General features: G+C 47.6%; 1 protein-coding gene across 1 annotated transcript in view; it reads left to right on the forward strand.

Moving 5' to 3' along the window:
- Positions 1 to 251: 251 nt before the first annotated feature.
- LOC102057796 (fibrillin-2) overlaps positions 252 to 19,089 on the forward strand; it is a 109,747-nt gene continuing 90,909 nt past the window's right edge. The window contains exons 1-2 of the mRNA XM_027801398.2: positions 252 to 331; positions 2,849 to 3,151. Of these exons, the coding sequence (XP_027657199.2) occupies positions 2,982 to 3,151 (170 nt within the window). The 5' untranslated portion in view covers positions 252 to 331; positions 2,849 to 2,981. The remainder of the gene's footprint in view (positions 332 to 2,848; positions 3,152 to 19,089) is intronic.

A 19,089-nucleotide genomic window follows, 5' to 3' on the forward strand; every position in this document is an offset into this window, starting at 1 on the left:
ATTAACTGAACCAAACGAGCCCTCGGCTCAGGAGGAATGGTTTAGGTGATAATCATGTCTGCATTCAGACGTCTCTTGCTAAACCCAACCTCTCCCCCAGCCCCTCCTTGAAGTTAAAAACTTTTGGCTGAAGAATGTGGTAGGGTTGTCCTGGCTGCTCCCACTCCTCCTGCACCCCTCTCCGGCGCAGGGCCCTCCCCCTGGCCGCTTCGGATGAGGCTGTACCTTTTCTTCTCTCCTTCAAGAGTGAGGGTTTTATTCCCTTCTTTTCTGCCCAGATCTCCACTAAACAAAGGAGCTCTGGGCACATCACCAGTTCCAGGACGTAAAGGTATTTAAACAGTTTCAGACTAAATCCAGAGCTGCATAGCTAAGAGCTGATTTCTTTCTCTTTATCTGCCTAATTGTTTCTCTGCCTAATTGTATTTTATTGCTTTTTGCACAATTTTTTATTGAATGACTTAATTTGCACACTCAAAGGCATGGTTTGTCTTTCCTGATTCCCTCCAAACTTGCAAATCAGTTTAAAATTGGATTTAGTGGTTGATTCTCTCTTTGCTTTGTCAGTGTATTTCTTACAAGTGGTGTTTGATGGAATTTCTCAGAGCTGAAAATAATTTTTGAGCCTCCTTTTTTTTTTTTTACCCCTCTCTTTTGGTGGTGTAAATGACTTTTCCATACTCTCTTAGTAAGACTTGTGTGAACGCTCTCAGAGTATGTGCCTGTGCATCGATCATTTGTCACGCTTCTAACTTCTCTGTGAGGAAACGGATGCATCTGGACTTTCTTCAGTTTAAATTTCTGCACGAAGGGTGTTAACCCCCCGAAGTGCAAAACTTTTGTGCTTTTTACGACTTCTTTTTCCATCTGTTCTCTGTGTTGGGAGCTGTGGGAGCAGAGGCAGCTCTCCCTTTTGTCTCTGGAGAGAATCCCACCGCAGCCCTCACAGGCAGGCATGTAGCGGAGCAGCAGAGCTCCCAGGGCTGCAGGAAGGGCAGTTTCTTTGTCTCTGCCTCCGCTCCAGCCCTGCCTTTTCCCTTCCCACTCTGTCTTTCTCATTCACTGCATTTGAAATATTACAGCCTGAAAAATGCATGCCCTGGAGAGATCAGAGATTCCCAGCTGGGACACTGGGAGCAGTGAGGTTTTGGGTTTTTTTTAATTATTTTTTTTTTTTCGGTCAGACACGTTTTCTGTCTTGTCTGATTTTTTTTTTTTTGCCTGTTTTGGGGCTGGGCTGGAATGGGAAAGTGCTGCTGTGGGAGAGCAAGGGGGACAGTCAGGGGAGGCTCGGGGGCCCTGTCCCTCCCCGCTCGCAGAAGCGGCAGATTATTTCCACTCTGGGGTGGAGATTCCTCCCTGAAGGAACTAACTTTTGGGGTCTCGAGGTGAGAGATGCTTTCTGACCCTGGCCAGCAGGAGGAAGGAGGGGGTCCCCGTTTACTCCAGGCAGAGGTGGGGAATGGGAGTTGGGGGGGGCAGCGGCGGCGGTGATGGTGGTGAGGAAGGAATGGGAGCAGGAGAAGGGGGTCTGGTCTGTGGAGCACGTTCCCCCATGATCCATTTCATAGAGCCTTTCCACCGGGCTTTCTTGCAGCCTGCCCGCTCTCCCACCCCGAGCCCGCGGGCTCCTGGCACCCATGTTGGCACCCTCAGGCTCAGGCCACCCACGGTGTGCTGGGGTCCTGGCCCCTTGCCCAGGGCCACTTGCCTTTGCCCCTGCAGGGGCTCCAAGCTGCTGCACAGACCACTGCAGGACGGGCTGAGCCCCGGCTGCCCTCCAGGCTCTGCCCCACCGCCTGCCCAGGGACCCCCCATGCCACCCCGCCCCCAGGAAGGGGCTTTGCTCCTCAGGCTGGGCTCAGGTCCCCGGGGGCTGAGGATGTGCCCTGGCATGCCAGGGTCTGGCCCTAGCCCAGCTGGGGCCACCTTGTCGGCTCAGCTGCTGGCCCCAGCCCCGGAGAGCTGGCCATGCTGTGCTTGCCCCAAGGTGTCCACAGCTGGAGGTGTGAGGGCTGCCCTTGCTGCCTCCATTAGCCCTCTGCCCCCCTCCACAGAGGCTGTGGACCCTGCATCATCACCACCATCCTCCTCCTCCCTGTGGCCTCTTGTGTTCAGCTGCCTGTCCCCACTTGGGAACTCTCCTGTGTCCCTCCAGCGTGCCCAGCGCTCCGCCTTCTCCTCTGTCCCGTCACCCTCTATGGAACCAGGCTTAGCTTAATGCCCCGTGCTCTAGCCCTGCCTTAGTCTGCCATCTCACTCCATCCCATGATGACCTTTTTGCCCAGCTCAGCACTGGTGCACATGTTCCTCTGACGGGTTTGCCAGCAGCGCACTCCCCACAGCTAACTAGAATCACCAGGTATCTGGGAAGTGGTTTTCCAGCAAATGATCTCCATGCCATGGACTGCCCGCAGTAAAAGGGCGGTAGGACCTGGGAGGATGGTCCAGAAATAGGATCTGATCAGTCTTGAAGTTCTGCTCTTGCTTCATAGCCCTGCATCTCCTGCTGTGCCTCTGAGCCAAGGCACCGTGCTGAGGTCCATCCATCAGGAGGGCAGGAGAATCGATGCAAGGGCAGAACCGTGCCTGGCAGGGATCTTCCCTTGGGAAAGAAAGGTTTGGCAGCACTGTGGTAGGGAATGACAGCGTGAACAGGTTGGCTGTATGTATGAGGAGCCAACCTCGGTGTGATGGTATGACCCTGCTGTACTAACTCCGGGTTCTAAGTAACCTGTAACTAAGCCCAGGCAGGGAGGGGCTGCCTGGCATGATTAATAATTTAAAAAATGTGAAAGCCTTTAAGAACACTTGTGTGTCTCTCTCTCTTCTCTCTTTTTGCTTCTAGAAAGGGAACAGCAGGACGGCACCTTGGCGCTTAGAGGCTGCTGCCAAAACACATCCTCCACAGAGGCAGCAGGGACCCTCCAGCTGGAAGAAGCTTTCGGGGCAGCTGGGGGGATCGAGGAATACGTGCCGTCATGGGGGTATTATGGCTGGCCAGGTTCATGCTGGGATGTACAGCAGTTATGTATGTGGAACAAGCCCAGGGTCAATATGAAGGGGACTTGCAGACAGACAGATTTGCAGGCTACGAGGAAAGACAGCCAGCAAACAGAGTGAGAAGAAGAGGCCAAGACACTTTACGAGGGTACGTTTAATGTTCTTTTCTATTTGACAAAGCAGAACTTGCGTTGTTAACATACAGAATCGCCTTTCCTTGAGCCTGGGAAGGAGCCCGCTCTGCAGACCTGCGGTAGGAGGAAAGCCCATGCCCCAGGGGCAGCTGAGCAGGGGGCTGTGCACCCAGCTCTGCTGCTGTGCTCGGGAGACCACAGCCCGGCGGTGCTCTGCCTGTCTGCGGGAGGGGTGTGGGGCATTCAGCTGGGGTGATGGCTGTGGCTGGGCTTTCCACTGTCAGTACTGGGGATGCTGCCAGCACAGGGTCTGATCGCCTTGGGTTTGCTGCTACCTGTCAGTGCTCAGGGCTGTATTTTATCAGAGGTTATTGCCTCCGATAGCTGCTTTTACAGGATGGTTGTTGCTAACGGGAAGATGTCGCGCAACATCCCTTGTTGTGCAGCATAGTTGTGGCTTGTGGTCTCACCTATAGAGAGATCGGTGTCAGAGCTGGACCTGTGAGCATTTTCCACCTGAGGAGGGAGACAGGGCTCAGCTAGAAAATCCTGAAGCTTGTGCTGGAGCTCAGCTGTGTTCGCATGCTCTCAAGATGGTTCCTGGCCCCGGCGTTGATTCTGGGTTATTTTAAGTTTGCCTGGCTGTGGTTCTTGGAAAGTGTTCCCGTGTCAGTGGGCAGAATCAGAGCAGAACGTGATACACGCGCGAAGCCTGGGCTGCGCCAGAGTCCTCCGGCACTTGCTGGGGAATGCTGCTTGAATGGGATGGAGTGCCGTGCTTGCAGCCCAGACAGGCAAATGTGCCGTGTTTGGGCTGGAGCTGGAACACAGAGCCTGGCCGTCGAGTTGGCAGGGGCAGCGCCGTGGGGCTGGCGGCATCTGCTCTTGGAATTCAAATGTGCGCGGTCGCTCCCGCCTGCTGCGGTGGATTCGGAAAAGATGGGCAGCAGCTGGCCTGGGGGCTTGGTCTTCTCAAAAGTAGCTACCAAAAGCAGCCATCAGCTCACTTGCAGGGTTAGGGACAGCCTTTGTCTCCCCCAGTGTGACCTGTAAGTACTTTCACCGTGCTCCTCTCTGTCCATCATTCCTCAGATGAAACATCCCAAATCTTTGACTCGTGGGGATGAAGGCCATTTCTTGAAAAGGATGGGTTGGAATTTTACCAGATCCAGAGACTCCTGTTCAGCCTGGCTGCCCAGGGCTGTGTGTGATTCATTACTGTGCTCGTAATGGGGATAGAAAGGATTGGAAGGAGTTGGTGTGTGCATGGATATTGCTGTCTCATGTAGCCTTGTGAAGAGAAGGGAAGGGCAGAGCAAGGAACTGATGAGTGTTTCCATTCCCCACTGGACCTGGGAGGAGGTCACTGGTGTCTGCTGGTCTTATGGTCCTCAGAGACTTAGATGATCAGTTTCTGCTTTCAAAAAGGATTTACAGCTTAAATCCTTGTGACTTTTGGCGAGCCTGAAGGGTCCAAATCCCAAGTGCATTTTAAAAATGAAGCCCAGATTCCCAAGTTAGAAATGGCTTCTGGAAACCCTTCTGTACTTTAAAGCCTCAGACATGGACCGACATTTAATTAATACCAAATTATTGGTTGTGTAAGTTCTTAGTGGCCACACAGTAAGTTCGGGGCAGGATAAGAATCAGGCCTGAAGTGTCCGGCTCCCAGTATCCTGCGGAGAGCAGAGGACCACATTTCTGCTTTCCTCATGCCCTCTGGAGCAATTGCTGTAGGAAAAGAGAAAAAACCCACTGGGATAAGTGCAAGGTCTGTTTAAGGAAGCCTGTGCAACGATAATTTAAGACAACTGAAGAATCATTGTTTCATGGCCCTTGGGAGAGCAGCCTTGCTCCAAGGGAGGGAATCATGGTGGGCAACAGGGGAAGCTGGCAAAACTCAGAGTAGCTGGAGCTTCTGCCCCAGGCGCTTCCCATGCTCCATGTCAAATGACCCTGACAGTCTCCTAGGTTTGGTGTCCAAATCTCTCCTTCAGGATTTCCAGCCCTTCAGCAATCTCTCTCTTTTAAAATCTCCCTTTTTACAAGCAGAGAACACCACTTGAGATGAGAAATCTATTGAAGAGTGATGTTGTAAATAATGTTCTACTGGGCTTAGAAAGCAGCTACAGATGTCGCCAGCTACGATGCTGTAGAGGGGCCTGGCAGCTGGTGAAAGCAATCTCCTGCAGAGCCACAGACACGGTAATTTTAGCTGTAGATTCCCCCAACAGCACTAGTCCCTCATCTTTGTACTGTGGCTCGAAACAGTTCTGGAGAGTTGCAGCTTGTGGATCAACATCTTCTTCCCTGACCTGGGTTTTGCTGCCTTAAGGTATCGCGATTCTTTGCTGCTGTGAAATGTAATGGAGTTTGATACACTTCTTTGGGAAAATCAGATGGGTCGTAGTTGAAGGTTTGAGAGGTTTGAGTCACTCAGACTAGCCCTGCAGTAGCAAAAGAAATGAATGAACAGTGAGTTTTCTTGGTGCAGCGGTAAAGGAAGGTAGGGTTGTCTTTTTAAACTTGGTGTTATTTTACAATGCAGGTGGCGTATCTTGACTATTGTCATGATTTGTGGAATAATCTGCAACGCCACACCTCTAAACACACATCTGAACCTCTAAACACCTTTATTTGTGGTATCTATTTTAAAAGTTTATGACGCTATTTCAAATATATTTACTTTGGCACTTGCTTTCAAAGGCCCACAACGTTCTTTTTCAGAGAGATAGACTAATTTCATCTGAAATATCTTCAATTTTGAGATTTTCTTTGATTCTGAGGCTTGCATGCAAGGAATTTAAATGGAAATGGAATTAAAATACAGCCAAGCTTCTAGCTGCATCACATGGGCCTGAAGTGGCAGTTTCCCTGGTGTGCCCTGGGCCACCATCCTGAACACTCTGGTTTCTGTGAGCATGTTCAAAATTTTGTGTATCAGTTCAGAATGGAAGGAAGAACAGACAAAAGGATTTTTGAGGATTTGCTGGTTAAGGCTAATGATGAAGCAGTGCAGGGTCCTAACTTATGCTTCCTCTTTTCCTTTGTGAAGACCTTCTGCTCAGGGCTTCTGGGCTGTCCATAGCCCTGTCTTATTTGCTTCTTGAAATAATTTGATTTCCTAACCCAAGTTAGTGTTTTCCTTTCATACACTATGCTTAAGACCTGCTATCCTGCCAGATCTCGAAGCCTTTGACAATGTTAACATGCCATTCACAGATTGCTTTGTTCATGGCAGAAATGTTTTTGCTCCCAAAACGGATTATGACAGACAGATGGATACATTAAAGGACTCAAAGGACAGTCACGTATCTTGACGAGCTAGATCTGGCTCTTGGTATGTGCCTTCTTTTCTCTTGGGTGGGTGGAACCATGGATTCCCTCCATCTCTAGATTGTGTTATATCACAACTGGGACAAGAAAATAGAATCGTGCTGGAACTGCAGGGAGAAGTGCGACCCAGATGTCTATAGGAGAATTTTTACCAAGTCTGGAAGAATCAAATACCCAAATATATTTGGTGCTTCTTCCTTCATTTTCTCTTAAATGTGTTCTACTCCTACACACAGCACAAATAACTTCCTGTGGGTTTCTCAGGAAAGGCTTGAGTAAGCCCAAGCAGCACAGGATATCTGCTCTCTTTGCAAGTTACTTTTTGTGCAGTCTTAGTACTAACAGGAACACACAGAATCATTTAATATCATAAATCCTGTAGTGAGAAACTGCTCTCCAGTAACCCCAGTGCAGCCAGCACCAGCTCTCCTTGCTGGTGTCTGGAGTGAACTGGCTGTGCACAGGGACAGTTGTAGGTGTCTTGGTAAAAAAGGCTTCAGCAATGCAGCAGGAAAGGTTGTCTTAAGTTTCTGCTGGAAACATATTTATCTGGAGCTCTGTTCCCATCCCAGGCTCCTTTTAATAAAGGGAAAAGTATGAAATAAATGCAAAGCATGAAGTAAATGCAAAATAAACAAGCCTTTTATTCATCAATGCTTTTACAAATAACAATTAATAAAGCAATGTGGAGCAATAAATCACAGCCAAAGCCATGATTTAATCTGTCCTTAAACTCATTAAAGTAGAGACAATTTAAAATGACGGTCTCCTGAAAGGAATAGCACTGACAAATCCATTTATGAGGCAGGATTTGAATAGGATTATTAGTTTAATGAACTATTGAACAGTTTCCAAGAGCAAGAATGTGTTTAACAAAGGGGAAAGAAAAGATGATTAGTCTGCAGCCAGCTGAGCTGTTTGCTGGCAGTATGATTTCCTGTAAGTTCATGGCTGCCTGTTTTTTCAAGTAAGAATAAAGGCTCAGCTATAGCCTGACTTTAAACACAACTAATTATGTCAAGCCCTTTAATTATGAAATGGCCATTGCAATTGAGAAGATGGTTGAAGAGAGGATGTTTGGGGAGGCGTTTGTCATACCACTTCCATTTATACAAAATGACAGAGAAGTGTCTGAATTAATTGGGAATGGGGAATACGAGGAGTTTCCAAGCTGCTCTTCTGTAGATTTTTTTGACACCTTCTTATTTTCCAGCTTGATGCTGGGGCGTGGAGGGGAAAGGCACGTTGCAACTGCAAAATGCCAGCAGAGGAGGAGTTGCTGGGAGGTGGGTGACCTCTCCATCCACCACCCTCACCCAGGGAGGAAGCCACGGGCTGTGGTTCTGGGCCACGTGGCACCAGCCTAAACTGGAGCTGATGTGTGACGTCAGGGGGGCATTGGACATAGCAGAGATGAGCTTCACCAATTTTGCAGTTTACTCCAAGGTGTGTGCAGTGAGCATGTGATTTCCAGCAGTGTTTTAATCCCACTCAGTCCCTGACGTTGCAGTTCCACAGGCATCTCTGTACAGGAATTATAAGAGGGTTTGTTTGACCAGCAGCATTTGTAATTTTCTTCACCCTCGCTTTAGGTTTTCTGTGAAACGTGTGCCTTTAAAAAGAGCCGATGCCCAAAACACAACCAGCACTGTTGGATGTTTCGTGATCCAGGCCCTGATTCTGCCTCTGCCAAGCTCAAGCATAACGTTTTAGTTGACTTTGAAAGGAGTAAGCTCCAAGTGGGAGTCAGCGAATCTTTTCTGCAGTGTTACCATCTCCGTGCTGCTGTAGATCTGGCGAGAGGTATTGATTTCCTGGGCATCCCAGGGTGAAGACCTTTAAATACAGAAGTTCAGCTTTTGTTCCTTATAAAAATAAAAAAATTGATTTCTTGACCTTGAATTTGTAGAAAACTTGCTTGGAAATGAAATTCTCTTTAGAGTAAGAACCAAGGTGCTACTAAGAGCTGGTGGAAGCTAAAATGTCCCATTTCTTAACTTAATCCTATAGTTTAGGTAACCAGACTCTCTTGTACTGATTGTGTGGGCTGTTCATGAAAAGTGTGTCGGTAGCTATGGTGATGTAAATACCCCACAAAATTGCTTTTCTAAGTATGTCACTAATGACAGCAACTGAAACTACGAGCATGCATAGCAAAGAATAACGGGGTTCCAGTATTTATTAAAAATTGTCATCTGAAATGGACTGTGCTGCTTGTGGTTGCCCACATATCATCGCAGTTGGACTAGATGATCGTTGTAGGTCCCTTCCAACTGAAATATTCTCATCTATTCCATGCTAAATTTCTTACAAGCTGGAGAAATGCAAGTTTGTGCATGCGCAGGGGCCTCTCCATCTGCAAGGAGGCAGCTGTGGAGCATCTCCACTTAGAAATGAGGAGGAGGAACATGGCAGGGAAGAGCATGGTCAAACTGCAGCAAATCTTTCTTGCCTCCCCCCATTCCTTGGGCAGGATGGGGGTCTCCATGCTCCAAAGTAAAGGTGCAACTGGAGCTTCTGTCCCTGTGATTCAGTCACCTCTTCTTGAGCACATTTTGGCTGCTTGCAGGTCCATGTACTCCACACGTGTAAACCTTCATATTTGTTCATAAACCAGAGATAAAATACTACAAGCAACAGAAGGAGCAAAATTAAGGCAGCAGCTGGAAACTTCTGACTGAAGACTCTTGTTCCTAAATTTTCCTTGTGTCTTGATTTATATTGTGAAATGGTTGATCTTGGACTTCTGGCCTAGGCTGGTTTCTCTTGTTATTGGCAGGAAATGTGAAGGCGAGTATTGGCATGGCAAAAGATTATCTGGCAGAGAAGTTAACAGCTTATATGGGTTTTGTTTGGAAGTTTTAAGAACTGTATTTGAAGTTTTGATTTATTTCAGATATTAAGGGGGAAAAAAGATGGAAGAATTGGTAATGCCGCTTTCCAAATGAAAGCGTTAAGCAGTTCCTGGAAATCGGTTGCATTTTTAGCCTTTTTTCAAAAGAAAGTCTTCTCTACGGTTCCTTGCTGATATATAGGATTTAAATTTAAATCTGCACAAATAAGGGAAGATATTCCCTTCCATCATGTATACAAAATAATGTGAGTAAAGGATGGAAAAAATACCATTATTCACAAAGGAAAGGTGTATAACAGAAGGTTTTATAGACCCCCTTTGCTAGAAAAAATAATCATAAGCATTATTGGGCTTGAACTTGGCATTAACCTAAGCAGATGGAATCCAATACCTATACAGTCTTTTTAACACTTTCCTTGCATTTTGCTTCATTCCTTTTACAAAACTGAATAATAATGATGCATCTCTTAAAAATTATACACACAGCCCCCGCCCCCCCCTTCTTTTTTCCTCATAAATTTCAGCTAAAATTCAGGTGTCTACCCTGGTGTCAGCTTTGCATGGCTCAGGTCACCTAAACTTGGGCAGTAGTTTCTTGTAAGCACATATTGATTTTGGTGTGATCTAACCAAAGGTGGGGGCCAGGCAACCTTCTCAGCTTGGCTTTCTCTCTCCATATGTGTGTCCGGAGCCCCCGTGTGCAAGGGGTCCCTGCGTGAGTGCAGGGATGGTTTTTGAGCTGGGGATGCAGTTTTGTACTGGGAATCCTGCGGTCCCTGTTGGGACTTCCCTTCATTGTAGCCTCTTGCTCCATCACCTTGCTGATGACCTCACTGAGAGCTGCATCTCGGCAGGAGAAGGGCAGGGGGCTGAGGTACCATGCTGTGATCTTTCAAGGCTGCATCTCTAGATTTGAGGTTGCCTTCCCCCAGGCACCCACAGCTGCCTTCTGCTCTGAAAATTGGTAGGAAATTCAACCCTGGGCACAGAGGCAGAAGTAATATCAAACATTAAAAAGACCCACTTAATGCTGTTTCAATTTCAATACAAAGAGAATTTAATATGTATTAGAAGGAGAAATGTAAAAACGATCTGAAAAAAATAATCTATCCCCATTTGCTAATAATATAAAAATCAAAACAGTAAACACCTGAGCAACTATGTTTGAAACTGCATAATTGCTCAATTAAAAAGCATATATTTTGCTATGCATTTTCCTGGTTAATTAAAGTGCTAAATGAGATGTCAAGACTATCTTTAGTTTCAGATCATCCATTCTCAGGGAAAAACTACAATGTAAAAACAGAGATTAAAATAACTGCTTAAATTAAGGCTTCCTTTCTGTTAACTGAAATAACAAAAGAAAAAAAGCCTCTGTTCACTTAAACTAATCTTTCTTGCCTAGAGCCCCTCCTAGGAGGAGCAGTCAGTGATGCGCTCTTCCACCTCTTCCCAGACCTCCCCATTTCCTCAGGGAGAGCCACAGTGGAGAATCAGATGCTGGAAGGGCTCCACTTTCTCCGAGCATCTCATGTCAAGGTCTTCTGAGTCCCAGCTACTCTGGGTTCCAGCAGGGATCAGGTCAGCATTGCTGGGCAGCAGAGGTGGGAGAGATGCTCAGTAATGCTGCTGGGGTTTGCTCCAGAGGGACCTGTGCACCAGTTCATGTCATCTTTATCCCTGGGGATGGAGGCAGGAGTGCTCCTGGGGCCAGGGCGAGTCAAGGGTCTCCAGCAGCAATGTGGGAGGCACTGTCAGTCTGGGGCTTTGTTGAGATCGGAGAAAAATGTTTCTGTTGCCATGGATGTCAAGTCCAATATTACAGGTGTCGCTGAGAGGCTTAGGGAAGCGATCCATCGCCCGGCTCGGCAGCCTCGGGATGTGCTGAATTCTGAATCCCTTGGGGCTTGCAGTATTACCCAGCAAAACAGCCGTCGGCAGCTTACGGTGTGTGGCTTCGACTGGTGGTAACAAAGTCAGTGTCTTGGCACCTCCAAAACCAGATCCTTAGGACCAAAATAACTGAAATCACTGGGACTTGAGCTCATTCCTAAAAGCTAAACGAGTGCTGGGCCACTTTGCAGAGTGAAGGGCGATGTTCTGGGTGGGAGCAATTAACATCTCTCTGCAGGACTGAATCTGTCCCCTTGTGTGAAGCGGGAGGCTGCCTGGTGAAAGCAGCTGCCTTCTCCGGTGGCATCGCTCTGCTTTCTCACCTGTGAATTACTTATCAGACTGCGTACAGTGCTTGGACACATAGAGGCCTGGGGAAATAAGCAGCGAGCATACAGACAGCATGGTCCTAGGCTTGTAAGACTGATAAATCACTGAAATAAATACTCGCAGTACATTTGAGAGATCTGGTAAGGCAAGAACAAGGAAGACACAAATATGCTGCCCTTTAGGCCAAGGATCTAAAAGTCAGCATTGTTTCCAATCTGTTCTCATGCTGTGACACAATCCCAAGTCCCGCCGGATGGGCAGATGCATTACCCAAAACCACTATCACATTTGGCAGTAATTATTGTCCCCCTGGTGATCTCCACTGAGGCCAAGGGTGACTGAAGCCTGTGATGGTGTTCCCCGGTTATGGTGAGAAATGAACCTTGGCACCCAGCAAAGAACCAGGCTGAGATCAAAACCAAAAAGCATCTTGAATTATAGGAAAAAATTTCCAGCTCAGATGGAGAGGTAGGATCATTGTTCCTGGAAAAGCCACATGCTTAAGTTATATAAGACTCGAGAATGCAGTGGTAACACTCATGCGCGTTCTTCTCATTTGGCTCTTTGCATAGGCATGAATTTCATGATAAGAGGAGGGGTGGGGGGAGGCAGATAATCTAAAAGAAACTTTGTCTCTTCCCTAAAGCAGATGGGGATAGCAGACAGCCCTCCTTTTTGCAGTACCAGATCAGAAATCCCCGCTAGCCTGGCAATAGCTAGATTTTCACTGAGCTGCCGAGTTTACAGCAGAGGATAACTCTGAACGGCTTGGGGGAATCTAGAACAGTGTTTGGGCTGGTGGCCCTTCCAAGAGCTCAACAAGTAGAAGTGCATTTAGAATTGGCTAAATCTGCTGCTGGAGGGTTCCATTTCCCCATAAATATTTCTAAGCTGAAATTTAAAGACAGAAAAAAACCCCTGAAAATAAGGTAAGGGACAGGGAAGGTAGTGACTATGAAAGCATGCCGAGGGCTTTCCATTAATCCCGTGTAAACTGTCAGAATTGCTGCACCCCAAACTGGATGTGTTTGTGGAGCAGAAGAGAGATTTTTCATGTCTCTCAAGATACCTAGAGAATCCAAAGAGGGAACGGAAGAAAAATTGAGAGGACTGGGCAAGCTTAATGGACTCCTAAAATGAGGTGATTGTGCTCAAGTGGAAGAGGGAAAAATGGCTCCCCTGGATCTGCTGGCCACGCTTCTCCTAAGCTAGCCCAGCGTGTGGGCTGCTGCTGGGCTGGTTTCTCCTGTGATCAACCTATCCTCCCTGTTTTGAGGACACAGATCATGGATGCAATCTCTTATCTCTTGATCGTTATGTTTGTGGCTGCAGGGTTAAGCTGTGGTGCTTCTCGTCCCTTCAGGTGCTGGTGGGAAAGTTGCTACTCACCCTTTCATAAAGCGCTGGGCTCCAGCCCTACTACTAGCCTGCACGGTTGTACTTTGGCAGCACAGGAGAGTGGTTTTTACTGAGTGTTTTGTTTGAAACACTTCAAGAAAAAGGAATTTGTGCTTGGTCACTTGCCTAACTTACATCTGGGGCCTGGTAAAAGTGCGAGCCATGCTTTTATTAACAACGTCTTAGTTTACAAAAGTGAAGTGGTATGAATTTCTGGGAGCGCCTACTCTGTAACCTTGACTTCTCAGCAAAAGAGCAGGGGAGACCTGCGAGAGTTGTAAAGTGTTGGCATCTCTGCCCTTACCAGGGGGCTCAAACTGGTCTAGAGAACCATTGCTCAGCGCAGCCGGACCCTCCTAGCTCAGACTCCTTTTCTTGAACGCAGAACATTGTGGAAAGCAGTGCTCAGGAGACATCCACAGCGCTGGGGACCTGTTTTCACCCAGCAGGAAGAAGTTTTAGATTGTATCAAGGAGGGAAATAAAGAATGACTGTGATAAATAAGGAAAAGGGTCCCTGTGCTCAGGCAGCAAGATACCCAGTCCAGACTTTTCCAGGCAGACACAAAGAAAGCAATGAGCTGGGAGAAGTGTTTGCTGGACCCCTGAGCATGCAGTGAAGCAGACTAGTTCCAGGTTCACAGCTCAGGGAATCTCAGTCACCAGACAAAGGTCTGCACTTGGTGAGAAGAGCAGGAAATTGGCCCAAAGTAATGAACTACAGTGAATTCTTCCTGAATTAATATGTTGAATCCCCCTGGATGAGGCCAGAGAGAAGGAGAACATGTGAGCAGCCAGGGGAGCAATCCCTGCACAGACCAGAGCATCTCTGAGAATTACCCCAGCCCTGGCAATCCACCAATTTTCATTCATTTCTGTCTTCCTCTAATTTAAGGAATGGAAATACCACTTTTGAAGGCCGGTGACAACGGAGGTACACTGATTGCTCGTGACAGGGGAGACAAATCCCAGGCTGCTGTTTCTGCTGCCTGGAAAGCACATGCTACGCGTAGCCAAGGGTTCATTAGCTGTGGGTCTTGCTGGATGGCAGAAGTGTTCCTTGCAGGACACTGCAGTTATTACACAAATCAGCTCGTTAGTGACTGTGTAGAGCTTTCTGAAGGTGTGGAGAGTTCATTCTAGCTGGGTATTCTTTCTCCTGTGGCTGGAGGAGTGGACGAAGACCCGCATGCAGGCGTGGGTGTTGAGGATGTAGCTGTGGGTGAGCAGGACACTCTGGGTGATTTGACCTCGGGTCTGGCTAACATCGGAGCCTGCAACGTGTTCTCAGCCTGGGCTTCATATGCTGTGCTGTCTGGCCTCTCCTACCTTTAGCAATGACTGCAGTTCTGCTGGGGTCGCATTAGGCATCTGGCAATAATTGGCAGGACCGAGACCTTTGCGGCTGCTTGCTCAGCTCATAGGCGACAGTTGGGTGCTTTAGGCTCTTTCCCAGGCTGCTGCAACAGCCTCACGCTGCTTGTGTTCTGTCCCCACAGGCGGGCTGGCACCCCCAGCCTCGGGCAGCTTTCTGGCATGGACTGTCTCCCAGTCCTTGCTGGTACCTCCAGCTCCATTGTGGATTTGGGAGAGGTTCCTCTTGCTAACAGCCATGCATGTTCCCATCGCATGGCCACAGCTCTGCTCTGCTCCAGTGGTTTTTTCTTGGCATCTCCCCGGTTGCAGATGGAGCCATTGCCAGCAGGCAGCGTTTGGTGCCATCAGTTGAAATTCATGCTTTGTGCCTGCATATCTCTGTAATCCTATTGTTTATTTAAAGTGGACAAACAAGAGGCATGGCCAGCATTGCTTTTTCCTCTGTCCTTTCTTAGCGTCACTTTTGGCCATATTTATTTTTATTAAAACAGGTCTGTAGCAGCTGAGCTCTTCCAGCCTTTTCCTCAGCTGCACAGGAGGTGGCAAGAGAAGATCTGCCTCGTGCTGGCAGGTCTCTTCTTGCATCAGCTGAATGGTGGGGGTGGAGCAGGCCGTGCAGTCCTGTGCCAGAAAGCATTGCTAGAAAGAGCTGGCACGAATGTGTCAGTTCTTATCTCTGTGGCCCCGAGACCCAAAGGAAAAGCCACGTGGGCGTTAGCACCATCTCTGCTGTACAACTGTGTCTTCCCAGGACTGCTGGGATAAAACCCTTTGCTACTGCTGGGGGCAAAGCTGAGAGTGAGCAGGGTAAAAAAACCTTCTTGATTTTTAATTTAGGGCTGATTGTTATGAAGTTTCTTGGCAGTCCTGAAATGCCTGTGGATTTTGATTATCACCAATAATTGGAATGTTGTGTGCAAGTTTATTGAATTTAAACTATTTTTCCTCTAACCTTGATCTTCCCATTCTTAAGAGCTATTCACTACAAACTAGGGTTGCTGTTTTCTGTTTAACAGCTAAATGAGACGCCTTCTATCCACACCTTGCTGATGAGAATGTGGGTTTCCAGCTTGTATTCCCCGGGACTGAGATAACTGCTGTTAATTTTAAAAAGCCATTTTGTCACTACTTTGCTGAAGATGTTATTTTTTTTCTTGCAAAACAGCATTCTCCTGATGGAGTTACTGCTTTGGAATCTAATTTCATTCTCCCTCTAGGTCATTTGTGTGACACCATTAATTTCAACCCATTCAAAATGGATTCTCCCCATGTTTTGTTTTGAAACTCTGCTAATTTTTAGCATATGCTTATAAAGGTTCAGTTTTGGAGGAACAATAGTGATTTTGTAGTTTAGCCTACTGTGTAACAGGGTGCCCAGGACCTCTTCCAGGACCCCTGCACAGAGCTTGATGAAATCCTTGGCCAACCGTCTTTCAGAAAGAGACGGTACTTGCCACCATAGTTAAAAATACCCACTTCGTTATCAATTTCATTCATCTTCCACTTCCTTCTGTCTTAGTCTATGGGATTGATGCCAGACACCTCTTCCTTCATGGATTTTGATCAGAAAAAAACCCCTCTTAATCTTTTGCCTGATAAAATGCTTATATGATGTTCTTTCATCTTCAACAAGGCTTGAAGCAGTCCGAGGGCAGGGTGTGAAGATCACTAGTGGCCACCTTCCTTGCATAGCTGTTCACACCCATGTGTTGAAAAAGAGAGGCCAGCAAACAGCTTCAGGTGGAAGCCAAATTGCAATATTTGGTGCCTGGCTATGAGTTGTCTGGGCTGCCCACACCTTGCACGGAGTCTTGTGTCAAAAAAAGATCATCCATCCACCCATCCCGCATGCTGGGAACCTGAGGGCTGAAACTTAGGCTTTGCAGGACCTCCATCTGCTCAGGGTGGGCTGCTCTTCGCCGTTCATGCCAACCACAGCCGTATGCCTACCTCTAACTGGAGATTTATACTTGAATATCAGTGGCAGTACTAGCTAGCTTTGCGTTTTATCCTAATGCAACCAGGAACTGCAACCCAAGATGTTCCCCCATCTGCAGGGAACCTTAATTTGTATGAGCAGAAACAGCTCTGTATTCAAGGTCTCCTTTTAACTTCGAGGCACAGCAGAAGCAACAGATGCCCAGGCTTTTGGAAAATGTAGGCGCTTTTGAGATCAAAATACAGATGTACTCTCCACCTCCAACCATAGCACCAAATGATTTTAGCAGAGCCCTCGATTCTGTGTTTGCAGGGCTGGTGAAGGAGGCTCCACTTAGCACCGGGCAAAAGCAGGTCATATGGAAAAACAGCTGTGGTGGTTTCCTACGCAGGTCATTGTGTGCTCTGGGAAAATTAGAACGGGGAAGCAGAGCAGCACCCTTGATTGCACAGAAAGTCATCCAACGTGGTCTGTGCTGTGCAGGGATCTTCTAGTCACCATTAAGAGTAGAAGCTCAGGTTGCTTTTACACGGGAACTTTGTTGCTCAGTAGAGAGTTCCTCAGAGTCTGCTTGCAGTCCAGCTCAGTGCTTTTGTCATTAACGCAAACGCTGCCCAGTTCCTTTTTCCAAGGGAAAGCATTCTGCTTCTTCCACTTTGGCAAGGTACACCTGCGGTGTATCTGCTGCACATCTGTGTGCCTGTTGCATGCCTGCTGCACATCTGCTGCCTATGTCTGCACACGTGCTGCACTTCTGCTGAGCCCCTGCCTTGCCTCTGCTGCATGTTTGCTGGCCGTGCTCCATGTGCCTTCCGTGGGACTGCTGTACGTACACTGGGTTTCTGCTATGTCTGCTGTGCATCCTGGCTCTGTCTGCTGCGTATCTGCTGTTGGCTGTGTTTTCTGCACGCACGTTGTCTGGATGCTTCATCTTGCTGTATCCCCCATGCGCCTTCTGCCATCACGCTGAAGGTGGAGGACTCGTGTGTGCCTGGGTTACTGATGCAGGGTGTTCTGGGATCCACTGCCTTCTCCCAGCCAGAACAGGAATCTGCTGCCCTAAAGCACTACAAATTCTTGCCAAAGTCCAGCCTGGAATCTGGTGGGTGGGCCCTACAGAGTGCTGCTGAGGTTGGCTGTGGTGCCCAGGGTGCTCAGCCATCCCAGCACCCTCCGCCTTCCCACGCCTGGCTCGCGGTGGGAACTTGAGAACTGGAGAGGAACTTGCAGGAACTTGAGAATTGCAACAGAGAGGAAGAAAATCTTCAAAAAAAAGGTCCCCACCACTCAGGCAAATTTTCCAGGCAGAAACAAAGGCAAGTTCAGGAAAACAGATTAATGACGCACCTACTGTAACAGAGACCTGGGGATGTGAGGCGGGACAAGCAAGTCCTGCAGCAGGCACTTCGTGACGTGGGAGGGGAGTAGAAACATCCATAGTTGTACACAGGCAGTGGTTGGGATGCTGCTTTACAGGGATGGAGGGAAGCTGAGGCGGTACCTGCCTTTAGGCACGTTCCTTGCTGGTGGCAGAATAACAGGGAAATAAAAAGAGACCATTCCCTGGAAAATGAAATTAATTTGCTGATCTAATTGAAGATCAGGGATGAATCAACATATTTTCAGAATTAAAACAAACTGAAATAGATCAACCAATGCTTTTGGAGTTTTTAAAAATCAGGCTCCAGTCTGCCAAATCCATAAATTTGTTCCCATGCACCATCTAGCTAGAGCTGTTTCTACATGTAGCTGTGATACGCAGGTAGTCGTGGAGGTGTATTTCACAATGAAATGAGTTACGGTGAACATGGGATCACAGAATCACGGTGTGGTTGAGATTGGAAAGGACCTCTGGAGCTCATCTGGTCCAGCCACCTTACTCAAGCAGGACTGCTAGAATTGGTTGCCCAGGAGCACGTCCAGACAGCTTGTGAGTACCTCCAAGGATGGAGACTCCACAGCCTCTCTGAGCGACCTGCTGTTCCAGTACACAGTCGCTCACAGTGAGATGGAGTTTCCTTGTGTTCAGATGGGAAGCTCCTGTGTTTCAGGAACATCCCAAACTGCACAGCAGGAAATGCCAAATCTGATTCATTCTCGTAACCCTGTCCTGTCTGTGCAGTGGTGATGAGAGTTCCTATCCCCAGCCCCAGGCACTCCGCTGAAGTGATTGATGTAAAACTTAATTAAAATTAGAATGAGGATACAGACATTTTGGACAATAGATCCTGACAAACTAATTTGATATTTTCCTTCTCTTATCAAAGGAAAAATTAACTGGCTGTGTAACAACCTATACGGGTCTACTGAGTGAAGAGTCTTTGATATCTAATGGTTCTTTGATTCAGCAAGTAAAGATATAAGAAGATCCGACAGCTGAAACTAGAAGCTGGACGGACTCAGACCCCATAATAAAGCATAGAGTTTTAACAGTGGGGATTATTACTCGCTAGAAAACCTCGAAAGTGTATGCTCTTTTGCTGGTGATTTTAGTTCAAATTCTCATGCTTTTCAAAAAGAAGAGGCTGGAGGGTTGCTGGCCAGGGTCCAGGCAAGGTCTAAGCTCTGCGTCTGCACTTACCTCTCCTGCCTTCCCCCCTCTGTCTGATCCTGTGTTAGAGCCCTGGCATCTCTGCAAGGGGCTCGTGTGACTCTGCGCTTGACGACATCACAAGAGTATGAACATTATCTAGGTTTGTGCTTTTCGTGTTTTCTTTCAAAAATTTCTCTTGGGGAGTCTGTTGGTTCACGCACAGATGTGTAGCACAGCATGGTGTGAATGGCATGCTGAGGTATGTGCTTGGGCTGGGTTTCCTGCTGTCTTTC

The sequence above is a fragment of the Falco cherrug genome, chromosome 4, assembly GCF_023634085.1.
Source record: "Falco cherrug isolate bFalChe1 chromosome 4, bFalChe1.pri, whole genome shotgun sequence".
In the NCBI taxonomy this organism is placed as follows: Eukaryota; Metazoa; Chordata; class Aves; order Falconiformes; family Falconidae; genus Falco; species Falco cherrug.